Source organism: Coccinella septempunctata, chromosome X (assembly GCF_907165205.1).
Source record: "Coccinella septempunctata chromosome X, icCocSept1.1, whole genome shotgun sequence".
NCBI lineage: Eukaryota > Metazoa > Arthropoda > Insecta > Coleoptera > Coccinellidae > Coccinella > Coccinella septempunctata.
In genome coordinates this window covers 7891697-7904989 of record NC_058198.1, presented here as the reverse complement: position 1 = coordinate 7904989, position 13293 = coordinate 7891697, and the positions used below count along the sequence as shown (strand labels likewise).

Sequence of the window (13293 nt, the reverse complement as noted above, 5' to 3'; positions counted from 1 at the left end):
TAGATAGCCGTGTTGACGCTTGAATTTTATGGTTTTCATTTTCCGAATATTTCTATATTGGGGGAATGAACGCAACGGACTGGATGAACGATGAAAATCGTTATTTTCTCCTTGTAAATGAACGTGCTCTTGATCACTGGGTTTTTTGCTATTTCATCAGTAGTTTGGAGTATCAAATGACCTTCGTACAATTTCACCAGGGGGGTTATATCATGTGTAGTTGATGCTTCCGCAAATGGAGGGCAAATTTCCATTAAGCACCCTGATCAAATCTCGCAAACAAAAGTGACCTATGGCCAATACGACGTGTGCAAACTCCGAAATGGACTGGTTGGTTAATTCCATTCTGGAAGATAGCTGGAAGTTTTTCGAGAACCTCCAAAGCTCTATTCATAAACTAGAACAACTCGACATGTAAGCAAGGTCAGATAGTGTGTTTACAAGCTCAGGTGAATCCAGTGTTTCACCGCATAATGTTATAATTATTCACGATGAAACATCATACTCATTCCTGCCTAAAAGCTAGGTTAATTACAATTCTAGAAGTAAGAAAGGAACAACAAGACCAATTTGGTAAGTGATGAGTTATGTACCACAACATAGGTTGTTGTTGCGATTTGAAATGTTAGAGCTTTGTTCGAGGAATTCAACACGAGTATCTCATTTGAGAAACAAAGACATGATCGGCCTAATGAACTCTGCCACTTGACATTCTCAGCTTCCAGAAAAAGGAGCTAGTTACCTAGTCGCTGGTCCGTAGATTTTCTATCGTGGAAATCAAATAGTCTAGACTTTTTCTAGATTGAAGAAGCCTGGATATCTTCTGATCTGGAGATACATACAGAATCTAAATCGTCCAATATTTTTACTACTAACCGAATCAATTTTCAAAAATATTGTTACCTGTTTCATTTCCGAGGTATCTATTAGTTCTGAAAAGTATGTAACATGATATTGTTGATATTGATTCGCCTATCCCGGCTCCAGTCACCACAGCCCAAAACTTCCTGTCGGCATGGTTCGATTTCAACCATATTCTCAATATGAAAAGTACGGTGCATCAGCTATAAAAATCGTATTGCTGACAATTTATTCGTTCGCCGTTCATTTAAAGGACGTGTCTTATCGCCCGCAAAAACCGCCCTTTCATCATTTGGGAATAATATTGGCCGGTGTTGTTATTGCCTTTCTGTTTTGTTTAGTTTCCGAGCCTTCACAAATAGGGAACAATTCGGAGCAATTATTCAAGTTCGATAAGGTCGGGAAGTCTAGTAAAACGATACGCATATCGGTTATTGTTGAGTTGGAAATAATACGCCTAGCTATCATAGAAATTGTTCTTCTTCGGGTGTTCCACAAATAACTAGCACGAGAATGGGGTCATGAGCAATTTGAGTGAGGCAGGTGGAATGCAAAACGTTTAGTTTGTTTCCAGAATTCCTGGAAAGATTCCATGGTCACACATAAAACGCATTACGGGTTCAAAGAAGGTTTTGCTCCCTGTGTTAATCCTTCAGTTATATATTAAATTTTTTTTTCAGGAGGCTGAGAGTGCAATTGCTGCAATGAATGGACAATGGTTAGGAAGTAGAAGTATTCGCACAAACTGGGCCACAAGAAAACCTCCAGCCCCCAAAAACGAAGGTATGTATACTATTAATAATTCCTGTTTTTTGCCTTCATTCACCCTTGAGCTCCAGAGAGTTTTAACAGATCTATTCTATATCACCGGTCATAACCTAACTCCAGGGATCACAACCAAGTGAAATTTGAGGCCCGACTCCAACTAGATCTGATTCTTCCAACCAAAAGTCATTGAACCTTTAGGTGCTCCCCAACTTACTCGTTTTCTCACGAGAATAGCTGGGACAAGGTAGTCAAACCACCTCTGTAAATGCCTCTCGCAAAACTCTTCAAGAGATAGTGCTATTGCCCTTCTATAGAGCCTTGTAGTGGATGAATTGCTCCACAGGCTTATGGCGCTTGGCTACAAATAACGACATAGTTCTTATATTAAGGGGAAAATTAGGTAGCACCTTATGCGTATCAACGCAAAAGGGCCTGTCAGAGTAATGGTGCTTGTCAGTGGGGATAAACATTAACCCAGCCAAGACCTCGGTCATCCCATTCACTTGGAACAGGGGAACTCACCCTCCAAACCCTCAAGAGATGGTTGAAAACCACTACAGGGACTGGCGCAGGAGTATTCAAGGCTGGCACCAGATGCTCACTATCGTTAGGCTGCTGTTCAGGCAGAAATATCTGCAATCGAAAGATGTGTGGAATGAAACTATCAGAAATGTGACAGTCAGGCTGCGATCACATCACTGTGCTCGCACGTCATCGATCTAAAATGATATGGGAGTGCCGAAGGAAACTCAAAGAATAAGGCAAGAATAACAAAGCCAAAAGAGTGAAACACGAGATTCAAGAAGTATCTGGATCTTAGCAAGAATATGCTACTCCTTACTGGATTCCGTAGAAGTCATTGTTGCTTCAGGAAGCACCTTATGAAATTGGGTCTGCAGATTCTGTGGGGGAGGAAGATAAAACTCCAGATCACCTAATGACAGTTTGCCTCGCGATTGCTAGCCAACACGAAGAATGCTATGGACTAGAAACTCTCAGGAGCGAGGAGGTAACCTCCTTGAAGGCATCCCAGATACTGGGGTGTTCATAAGAACACTGAATAGCGAGCTGTAGATGACATGGCGGCGAAAATAGCTCTGATGGGGGATCATAATAGATGTTAAGATCGCAAGTAAAATCTCGAAGAGATTGTTAGGAGGACTATATAGAGCTATTTCTGCTCCCCCTTTTCTGGTGGATCCATATGTTCACCAGATAAGATGATTCGCCCACAGCTCAGGTTTTCTTTGTATGTATATTTCGTGTAAAACCGCTTCAACTTAAAATTTTTTGGGCGGTAACGGCGTATGAATAGATTTGATAGTGGAGACAACGATTTTCTAAACACTATGAAACTGTCATCAGTTTTCCTAATTGCTTTTCACTAACAAGTCAGTCTGTCCAATCCTGTATTTCAATCGATAAATTGCGAGCTCTTGAGGTCTCGAACAGAAGGGAGACATAAAATGGCCAGTTGAATAAAGAGAAATCCATTATGAATAAAGGAGGATTGTTACATAAATGCGACTTGTTGTTAGGGGCATAAATTATGCAGCACCACTCCGCTGCATTTCTTTATTTTCAATCTCGCCAATAGAAAGAGTCATACTTGAGTGGAGTGATACCCAAGAAAACTTGAATAAATCCTAAACATACTTGAACTCCGTTGGGTTATCCAAGGAGGCACTCGCCACTAAACAGTTTATCCGGTAAATTGAAATATGTCTGCGTCACCGCGATGTCATCCATGCAGCAAAATGGTCCCCTCGGGGGAAGAAATAAGGGGGGGACAAAGAAGAGTCTTCCTTACGGTTGACCTAATCAGGGCCGATTTCGTGTCTGCCAAGACACATGTTTTATGCGTCCGAGGCTTGAGGCTTTATGCAAACACAGAAAATGAAAACAGCAAGGCAATTTCTGCCCCCAAAACACATGAATACGTGCCATGACGAAGGAACTACTTACAGAGAATGAATAATGGGAAATTTTATCAACTAGGAGCTTTTGCTCGCGGATCCACTCGCGTGGAAAGTATTTCCTTTGCGGTTTAGTTGGAAACGGCCTTTCATGTTTTATCAGTTCATGATCGGTTGGGGAAAAATGGTTCGCGTTCTTTTCTCTGGGGCTTGTTTTCATGGTTGGAAAGAATGAAATTAATCAAGTATTTATCGTCAAGATGCCTCTCTGGTATCAATTACTTTCTATCGATTCTCAATTCAGAACGAAAATAACGCTTGGAGAATTTAACAGAAGTGATTTCTTCAACTGAATTTTATACCAAAGTGGTAGTCTAACCTTACATCAAGAATGGAATGCAACTGACTAGAAGTTAAGGCTATAAGTATCGACAAAATGAGGTGTCCAAAGTGGACAGTGTCCACTTACGCCACCTCGTTCCATGCAACTCCAACTTTGGCCAGAGTCCGTAGAGGACGATGCAAAGTGGACAGTTTCCTCCACCTCATGATGCAGCACTACCTCGAATCATGAACCCTGTCTCCTGTGCACATGCATAGCACTAATTGAGGTACAGAAAAGATTAAGATTGTTTGTAGAGATGAATTAGGGTCTTTTTTCTCAGGGCTGTTCTATCTGCTATGTTTGTGCAGCTCGCCCAACAGTTCCAAAATTCAAATGAATCTGAGACAGCTTCAAATAGATAAGTTCCTCGTCCAAAGCATTTATTGCGTTGGCTTGCAATGTCGAGGCATTCCATCTCCATGTACTCCTCCTCTGCTGAACCCATTAATTGCTTTCTGTAAGGAGAGTGGATCATTTTTACTCTCCTGTACAGATGCAAATACTTTTTGGATCTGCCAACTTCTTGGGATCTTCCTACACTGGAAGATTCTGCCAGTGTGTTCCTTTTCTGTTTTTCCTCCTTTTTAAACACCTTGTAGGTAGCATTTCTCGATACCTTCGAAAAGTGTTTTGGCGTCCTCGGGTGACAGGGAATCCAGATCCAAAAGACCTTGTTTTTCCTGCCATCCTTGAGTGACAGTATGAATTAGGTCTTTATATTACCCAAAATTCTCATGAGTACTCATAGGGTTAGATTTTAACGTTAATTGTTAATGAACGAGCGACAATCTGAGATTCTAGAAACATTTCCTTCAGTTGGGAATTTCTCTGAAGCCTTGAAGAGAAATTAAAAGTATTCTGAATCCAAAGAAAAACATACAGATCAGCGAACCCACACAATATTTGCGCTGCAAAAACATTGAACTGTAGGAATACCTTCGACAACTCCTAGTCGTCGCACATATTCAGTGCACTCTGTTTTGACTAACTTCCATAAACAGTCCTCAACTCCAAAATAACAATTCCTTTTTTCATTGTTCAACTGGGTGGTTCTCGTCTGGATGTACAATTAAAATGTAAAACACAATCATAATACGTAACTTCACTTAATTGGTATTGCAACTGCAGATGCAATTCTGGTGCAGACATTAGTCGGTTTAATGATGAAATAATTTTTGCTTACTCTGGTCGCGCCATGTGTGTTGTTAGGGCCATTTGTAATTAGGCTTAAGCTTTTGCTCTACAACAATTCATATCCCACCAAATGCACATGAATTCTGATGCTCAGCAGAACAGTGATTCTTGAACTATGAATTATGCAGGGAGTGTTTGAAACCGCTCTTACTGCCCATGTAGCTTTTTCTGACATATACAGGATATTCCATATTGAACACGACGCCCTTTCTAACTTTTGATTTCCCAAAACTTTTCAGTACCTACTGTCATTTTTTGGAAATGAATAAACCTTTATCATTTTAAGGCGTGGAATTAGTTTTTACTATGATTCTTAAGTAAATCGCTAATGAACTTATTCTGCTTCTCTGTTTAGTATAATGATTGATGGCTACGCTGTTATATTTTTGTTGCAGTTAATTCCAAACCGTTGACTTTCGATGAAGTCTACAATCAAAGCAGCCCTACAAATTGTACAGTCTACTGCGGTGGAATAACGAATGGTCTCACTGAAGAGTTGATGCAGAAGACTTTCACTCTGTTTGGAACCATCCAGGAAATCAGGGTCTTCAAGGAGAAGGGATATGCTTTCGTCAGGTAGAAAAAAAATACTGAAAATACTCATTGCTTTCTTTCTCGGTTAACCTTTGGATCTTTTTTTGGAATATCACGCACATAGATTCAATTCAGATAGAAAATTTTTCTGGGTTATTTATGGATTCACTGCTGAATTCTGTACTATTATTATTGAAAACTTCATCACTATTATCGAAGTGAGAGGATTGTATTGAGAAAATATAATTGTTTAGGATTATTTAGATGGATAAAACCCTCCATATTTGATTTGAATAGGTATATTTGGTATAAAATCAAGTTGCACCAAAAAATACTGAATGTCTGATGGAGGGGTTGTTGGTCAGACCCGTTTCACTGTCTTGAAGAACCTTCCCAGGAAGTGATATTTTCATTTGGAGTAAAAGTCTACGTTGGGGCAGCTTTCTTTCAACTATATTAATTGTTTTTCATTCAGGTTCTCCACAAAGGAATCCGCCACACACGCCATCGTTGCAGTCCACAACACGGATATCAATGGGCAAGTAGTTAAATGCTCATGGGGAAAGGAATCCGGTGATCCCAACAATGCTCCGGTTGCTGGACAGGTAATAATTCCCACATCTCATGACATAAACGCGATAAACGTGGGGAACGTAGCAAACTTTCCGACATTTTCCATAAATATGTTATCGACTCCTAAAATGAGACATATGTACCTGCTGCACTACAAATTGTGAATTTTTCCTCTGAATTGTGCATGGGGCAACCTGCGCCAAAACACTTTTATGAAAACAGATAGGGCTGAGTTCTAGCGTATTGTTACTCATTTATTCAACGTGTACATGCTTTATTGTCAATCATTCGATATTTATTGACGTCTAATGGAATAGCGAATTGCATAACTGTCCATTGATGGGAATCTATTTCAACAGTGAGAGATTTATCTGAAGGAAGGGCAGTTTGATATATCCACAACATTTTATGATATCAGTTGGACGAAAGTATTGATTTTTGTGATGAAAAAAATCATTTTGAGCAAACGAATATAAAAATTATTCCTCTTGGCTGAAAAACCGTTCACTCCAATCATTAATCATTCATTGTTCCTTCTGCAGGCTTTGACAGGAACCCAGTACCCTTATGGAGCTTACGGTCAACAAGTAGGCTACTGGTATCCCCAAGGATTCCCAGCTGCCACAGCAGCTCAAATGCAGGGTCAATTTCTACAAGGCATGCAGGGTTATTCCTATGGACAATTCGCTGGCTACCAGCAGTCTTATATGGGTATGGGCATGCAGGTGCCTGCCACATGGCAGGGTATTCCTGGCCAGCCCCAAATCGCAACGACTCCACAACAAATAGCAGCACCAGGGGCAGCCCTACAACAACCAGGCATTGTGTTTCCACTTCAACAGTACCAAGTAACTATCTCTTAGTCCCATCATTCGATCAGATTAGAATATTTTTCTTATTTTTTTGCGCCTCACTCCTTTTACCTTTTTTTAATTTGTTTTTTGATTGGCACGTGTGTGGTTGATTTCGTATTGCATGTATATAATTTCATAAAATCACCGGTACCTACCTGTTTCAGGCCTTACTTGGAATTACTCAATAAAGTAAAGACCATCGTGGAAATTTTAAAAGGTATAAGCAATCTAAACATAATCAGGTTGTAGTCTAGGAGCAACAAGCTTTACCAAACTTAGTCTAAGAGCAATTAAATTTTCATTTGTCATCTTGCAGAATAGTTTCAATTTCAAATTGACGTTCAGTATACAGTTTAAGTGCAACCACAAGTGCCAAGTGTGACTGTCCCTCTATTTCCATCACAAAGTTTCTAATTGCAGACATGTAAAATATATTACTGAGTTATAAATTTTCTTGTGATATCCTACACTATTCTTATAAACAGTACGATGATTTCGTTTCGTTTTGAACAGTGGATATCTTGCTACTAATAGGAAAAAAGGTGATAAAAGTGTCCTTTGTACATAAACCTTAGTAATGGCATAAAAAAACTTAATTCGCTTTATAGTTCTATTCTAAAAAAATCGTTAGCTCCTAGACTTAACAGTTGTTCGTTCGTTGATCTTCTGGTATCCATACCTTCAACCTTTAACCACCAATCTGTTTCTCTTTCAGGCACAATGAAACACACACGATGACATTTAGAGCCATTAGAAGAACGATATCTTTAATCATCGCGAATTGTATTTTATTCGTGCCAAATTCGTGTAACTAGTCAATGTTGTAAAATTCCTGCGACACCTTCTTTATATGCTTTCGTTTATCATCATGGGGCGAGATTTTTTTTTTCCAAAACGAGTGGTGAGATGTTTGAATAGAATTCGACTGATCAAAATTTTCTTTGCAAATATTTCCTGATGAATACACATAATCATCACCAGCTTTTGAAATCAGTTTCATTGTTATCATCCTCCACAACATTGAGAATATATTTCAATTATACTCTTTCAGCTTATTATTTGGCTTATTTTGTTCTGAAGTTATATATTGTATGTAAAATTGGAAGTTTCCACTCTCTTGTTGGGTTCTATTCAAACGTAGTCTCTCGCACCGCACAACGCAGTTTTTCACCAACAGCATGCCACTGACAAATCTCACCTATATTTATAAATACATACAAGTACTTCAGAGAATATACCGCTGAAAAATTAATCCAACCCAATCAATTTTTTTATTGCTACACTAAGGGTTTAAAATGTAATTAATGATGAAGTGGTATATTCCCTGAATGTTTATGTCCCCTGCCAACTCCTGACTTACGTCGTGTGTGTTGGCAGCTTGGAGAAGAAGATTGGCTTGCCCCTAGTCTACTAGTGTGATCAGCCCCTTACAGTGACAATCCTGGATGGGGTGAGATATTTTAGAGCACACTACTTCCGAAAGAACAATCATTACCAATTTCAACACTAGTTACCTGTAATCTGCTGTAGTGTTATGATAACTACATTATAAAAGAATATAAATGTTGAACATATTAGAATGTAAGAATTTATATTTTTAACAAGTTACCTATTCAAAGAAGGTGGATGCAACAGTTTATACACGCCATTTTATTCTCATTCTTAATACCAATTTCACATGTGGAGTTCGAAATTGTCTGATATAGTTTTTCAATAAAACGAAAGCCTAAAAACGTTATCCAATCATTCACGAATGTCTTATACCTGAAGTCTATACACTGTTGCGTTTGTCACCTAGCAGGACAGACTTTAAGTTTTATTGTACAAAAACCAAAAATAGCTAAAATTATTTAGATAGGTAGTAGATAGGTTAGTGGTAGTTATGTAATCGAATGTTTTGAGGTGACGAATCTGGACAATTATTGGATAGAGAGTCGCCTCAGAAATGTTGGAAAATGTGTTAATATAAAATTAATATGTAATATTACTGTACATACCAAGAGAGTTTTAGTAATATGGTTGAATAGTCGAGGTTTTTATAACCACTGAACAAACTGAAGTTAAATTATACTACCGATGAATGATGGTTGGTTTTTCGTTTTTTGAAAGCTTTAAGAATGCTAGTATTAAAATTTTAAGCGTTTGTTTTGCTACATATTTTATATTGTTTACCCCAAAAGAAGAATTTTTGAGTTTAATAAATTCTTGTTCGTCTTCTGATTTTTGTTTGTTTTTTTTTTCCTTTTTTTCTTCGTTTCGAATAATGAAAGTCTAGTTATTCTAGTGGTTAAAAATACTCCCGACCTGTCAGTCTAAGGACTAATGATGCATAATATATTAAATACATATGTGTGTTGGAAAGTAAAAATATACAAAATTCTGTTTTGGCGTTTTGTATTACATACGTATGTACCGAAAGAGTATTGAATTATCTCATACTGAAGTGATATCGCTGATTTCAACCATTTTATATGATTATAGTGAACGACGGGAAGTTTTGATACAAGAATTAAATATAATAGTATTCCATACTATTGTAGACATAGTGAAGGGAAAGCTAGCATTTATATAAGGGACAATTGAGGTTGACACTTGGATTTTCCAGTTACTGAACACTCATTTCAAAAGTAATGAACGTATTTTGAGTCAGAAATATATATTCCTTGTGATTCAGAATCTAATTGGGCTGGAAGATCAGTGATTCAAATCCGTGTAATTTAAACATAGCTTTAAAGATGTATTTGTTGAAGACAAAGAAAATTTGCACGCTAAACTGTAGACGCACCACGTATATAACAGCTGATGTATTAGTGTTAAATGTAAAAGAACCGATTCCTAAATTCTTATTCTATCATTATGAGGCTTCGAAGTTGCTCATTCTCGAGCAATACTGAAAACTAACTGAATTAGGTCGTAACCTATCCCGATTTTCGAAAACTACAAAGATTTATTTTTGGGTTACGTACCTGTACCTTGTAAATGAGTATTTTTCACTGTTCTAAGGCCTCTTTTCAGACTGCTAAAAAATCTTGTACTACCCGTCCATATACTATCACACATGCGCAATTTTACCCTGAACTAATTTTTCTTCACTGAAAGGTACATACATATTTGAAATGCGACTTTTAGACCACTATTTGTAGTACATATCATAACTTGGGCGGACCATTCTAAAGTCGCAAAAAGGCATATTCTGAATGGTTGTTTCCAAATTTGATAACTCATTGTTGGCATCATCTTGAATTTCATTCTTTCTCGTGACTACAAAGAATACTTCTACTACTTTTCAAGAAGTATTTCAGAAATTACGTGAAAAATATCGGTTCTTAAGAATGTGAAATGTTATAACTACTTGTCAATAACATAAATTTAAGTAATCATTGGTGTTACCATAATTCGAAATATTTTTTAATTATTCGTTGTACGAATACGATGTTGTGGACAGTGGCTAAGGGATATTCTCAATTTGAGTTAACACAACTGGGCCAAATATGAAGAAGGTTCGCATAAAGAACCTTGGAGTTCTTTCATAAGAAAGCTATATCATTTTTACATATATTTTCATTGATGTGTGGCAAACTTACCATGAGATTTATTGCTCTGAACTATTGAAGGAGTAGTACATAATTGATTTGTTTCTGTTGAAGACTATGTTAAGTTTTTGTTTTTATTGCTGATTTGAGGCACGCCTAATATAAGAGAATGGAAAATTGAAAATTTCATATAATTGGCAGGGCAGCTCTGACTGAGTGTGATTGTAAAAATTAGGTAGTTAGTCTTGCTTCCTGTCAAATATATGATTGTATAGTGTTTTATATCACTGGCAGCTATGCATAAATTAGAAAGCGTGCTTGGTCACGTTGAATTATACAAAATGAGAACAAAATTAGTATATAATATATAGTAGAAATGGAATTGAATAAAAACAGTTACTATAAAATTACTCTTATTTCTCCTTTTTATCCTATATATAACACAAACATTTACTTAGAAAAAGTGACAAGTGAGGTTTGTATCTGTCTGTATTCATAAACCGTGGTATAGTTCTTAACACCTAAAGAAAATTTCGAAATTTGCAAAAACATGTCAACTTCGTTTCCAAGGGAGTGTTTTCCAAGCTGATTTCTTATCAACTCTAGTATAGTGCAGTTCCTTGAATCCTAAATGAGAAGGGAAATGAAGAATATTTCATTTTGAAGATCGTTCGACCCCTTCAGAGAGAAATCTGGTGAAAAAAAAATGTGTTCTTAGAAAAATTAACGTTCATCGACTTTTATTTAGTATTCGTGACTTCCAACGATTGAGCTGTTACAAGCGTGTTACAATGACACATCATTTAATAATTCAGTCATGCTTTTCAACAAAGTATACTACTGGACAAAAAGCCAAAAGACTAGATTAAATGTTCTTGTCGAGATAAAATTCTTTTATTTACCTATTTTGAAACAAAAGAAAGATGCTTTCATTGGACCTTAATCATTCAGGGAAATCGAAGTGATTAAACTATTGGATTTGCCTAATATGGGGCTGGTAATGAGTATAATTTTGTGAGAAGTTGCTCTTCACAACAAGAAGCTTCAGCCACAGCCTTTTAAAGTACTCTCTGAAGACGCCTGTGCCTCAGCACAATTAATTCTTGTCATAGGGGCCTCTTAAATGAGTTGTTTCAGATGATTTGAAGAAAATAATATCACCTAAATATAGAAAATACCAAACAAAAATTCATCTTAACATTTGATAGAAGAGTATATGAAATTGGTCCAATCTTTTTGGTAGAAATTGGATAATTATGAAGATTTTCGACGAAGAATATCATATCATGCAATATGAGATACCTAGTCATACAATTTTTGGGGTTTTTTCACCCAGCCGGTTGATCTTATTCAATAACAAATCGCAGCATGTTGTCTTTCCTTCAAAAACAAGTTGATTTGTTCCCATATATTCTTGATTTTTTTAACAGATGCAAAATAAAATGAAATAGGTAGTATCAATAAAGTTTGCTTACAAGATACAATTCCTGACTCCATTCATGAAGTTCATTCATTCTAATTGAAATTGCTGAAGGATTCTGGATATATTTTCTCAATCCATTTAATGAATTCATCTTCATATCGATGTCCTTAATTTATCTGCAGGTAAAGTATGCAATAAGTTGAAACACTGGCCTATATCTAATGCAATTATTGTCTTCAAAGCTCTTTCAAAGTTTTATTAATCTTCAAAAAGCCTCTACCACTCAATAGTGATGATTTTAACTAAACGTATATTCATGGGATCAAATTTTGGTTCTATTAGAACAGTGTCTCATTGATGAATACAGAATTCATTACAATGATGAAGTCGAAATGTGTAATGCCATAAAATATCAGCTTCAACTTTCTTTACTGCATGAACTTAGCTCAATAGTCCTAGTTTTATACCGAGCAAAAGTAAGAAAAGCTTTGTTTTTAATTTTGACTTCAAAAACATTCAAAAATTTCGGATCAACACTTGTTTGAAATGTTCAGAACTTTAATGATGATCATATGATTTTCTACTATATAAACGAAAATTGAATATTTCGGAATTCAACTATATGTAAACTAGAAACGGAATTACATAATTTTCACTAGGATAAGTTACTTATACTACTATACTACTACAAGTGTGTCGCTATTACTTTTAGCATCTTCAACTGGGTGAAGCTGAAGATGCCACATTGGGATGCCGAAACACTTGTGGTGAAATAACTTAATCCTAGTGAAGTTACTTTTGAGATTGATTAAGAATTTATGTATCGTAAGAGGCACTAAAAAGGCAAGGAATCAACTAATCCATTATTAAATGGATGTATGAGATGTTAAGTACGAGAATAGCTGAGACAAAGATGGGTAGCCAAACCACCTCTGTTAAACACCTCAAGGGGAAGTAATATCTGCCCTGCAATAGAGCCCAGTGGTAGATGAACTGATCCACAGTCTTAAGGAGCTTGGCTACGAATGTAAGCTATGCTGACGACATTATTTTAAAATAGAAGGAGGAAGATCATTGCTCAAGGGCCTCAGCGAATTATTGAGAAATGGTTCTTGTCAGTGCAGCTAAACATTTATCCAACCAAGACCACAGTAAGACCATTTACTCGGACAAGGAAACTTGAATAGGTATAGTATATTTGTATAATTTTTGTCTTGTACTATAGGTAAATGCTCAATAGAACAATATTTTT

General features: G+C 36.7%; 1 protein-coding gene across 9 annotated transcripts in view; it reads left to right on the top strand.

The window, feature by feature from the left end:
* Window positions 1-9305, top strand: part of LOC123321925 (nucleolysin TIA-1) — a 248441-nt gene extending 239136 nt beyond the window's left edge. For 5 of the 9 annotated variants that reach the window (XM_044909725.1, XM_044909730.1, XM_044909732.1 and 2 more), the window contains 5 exons: window positions 1542-1644; window positions 5520-5700; window positions 6134-6263; window positions 6774-7079; window positions 8463-9305. In XM_044909725.1, coding sequence (XP_044765660.1) covers window positions 1542-1644; window positions 5520-5700; window positions 6134-6263; window positions 6774-7079; window positions 8463-8504 — 762 coding nt within the window. In that variant the 3' untranslated portion in view covers window positions 8505-9305. Of the gene's footprint in view, window positions 1-1541; window positions 1645-5519; window positions 5701-6133; window positions 6264-6773; window positions 7080-7249; window positions 7303-7800 lie in introns of all 9 variants that reach the window. The other 4 variants (XM_044909727.1, XM_044909728.1, XM_044909726.1 and 1 more) reach the window with 4 other exon arrangements.
* Window positions 9306-13293: the final 3988 nt, after the last annotated feature.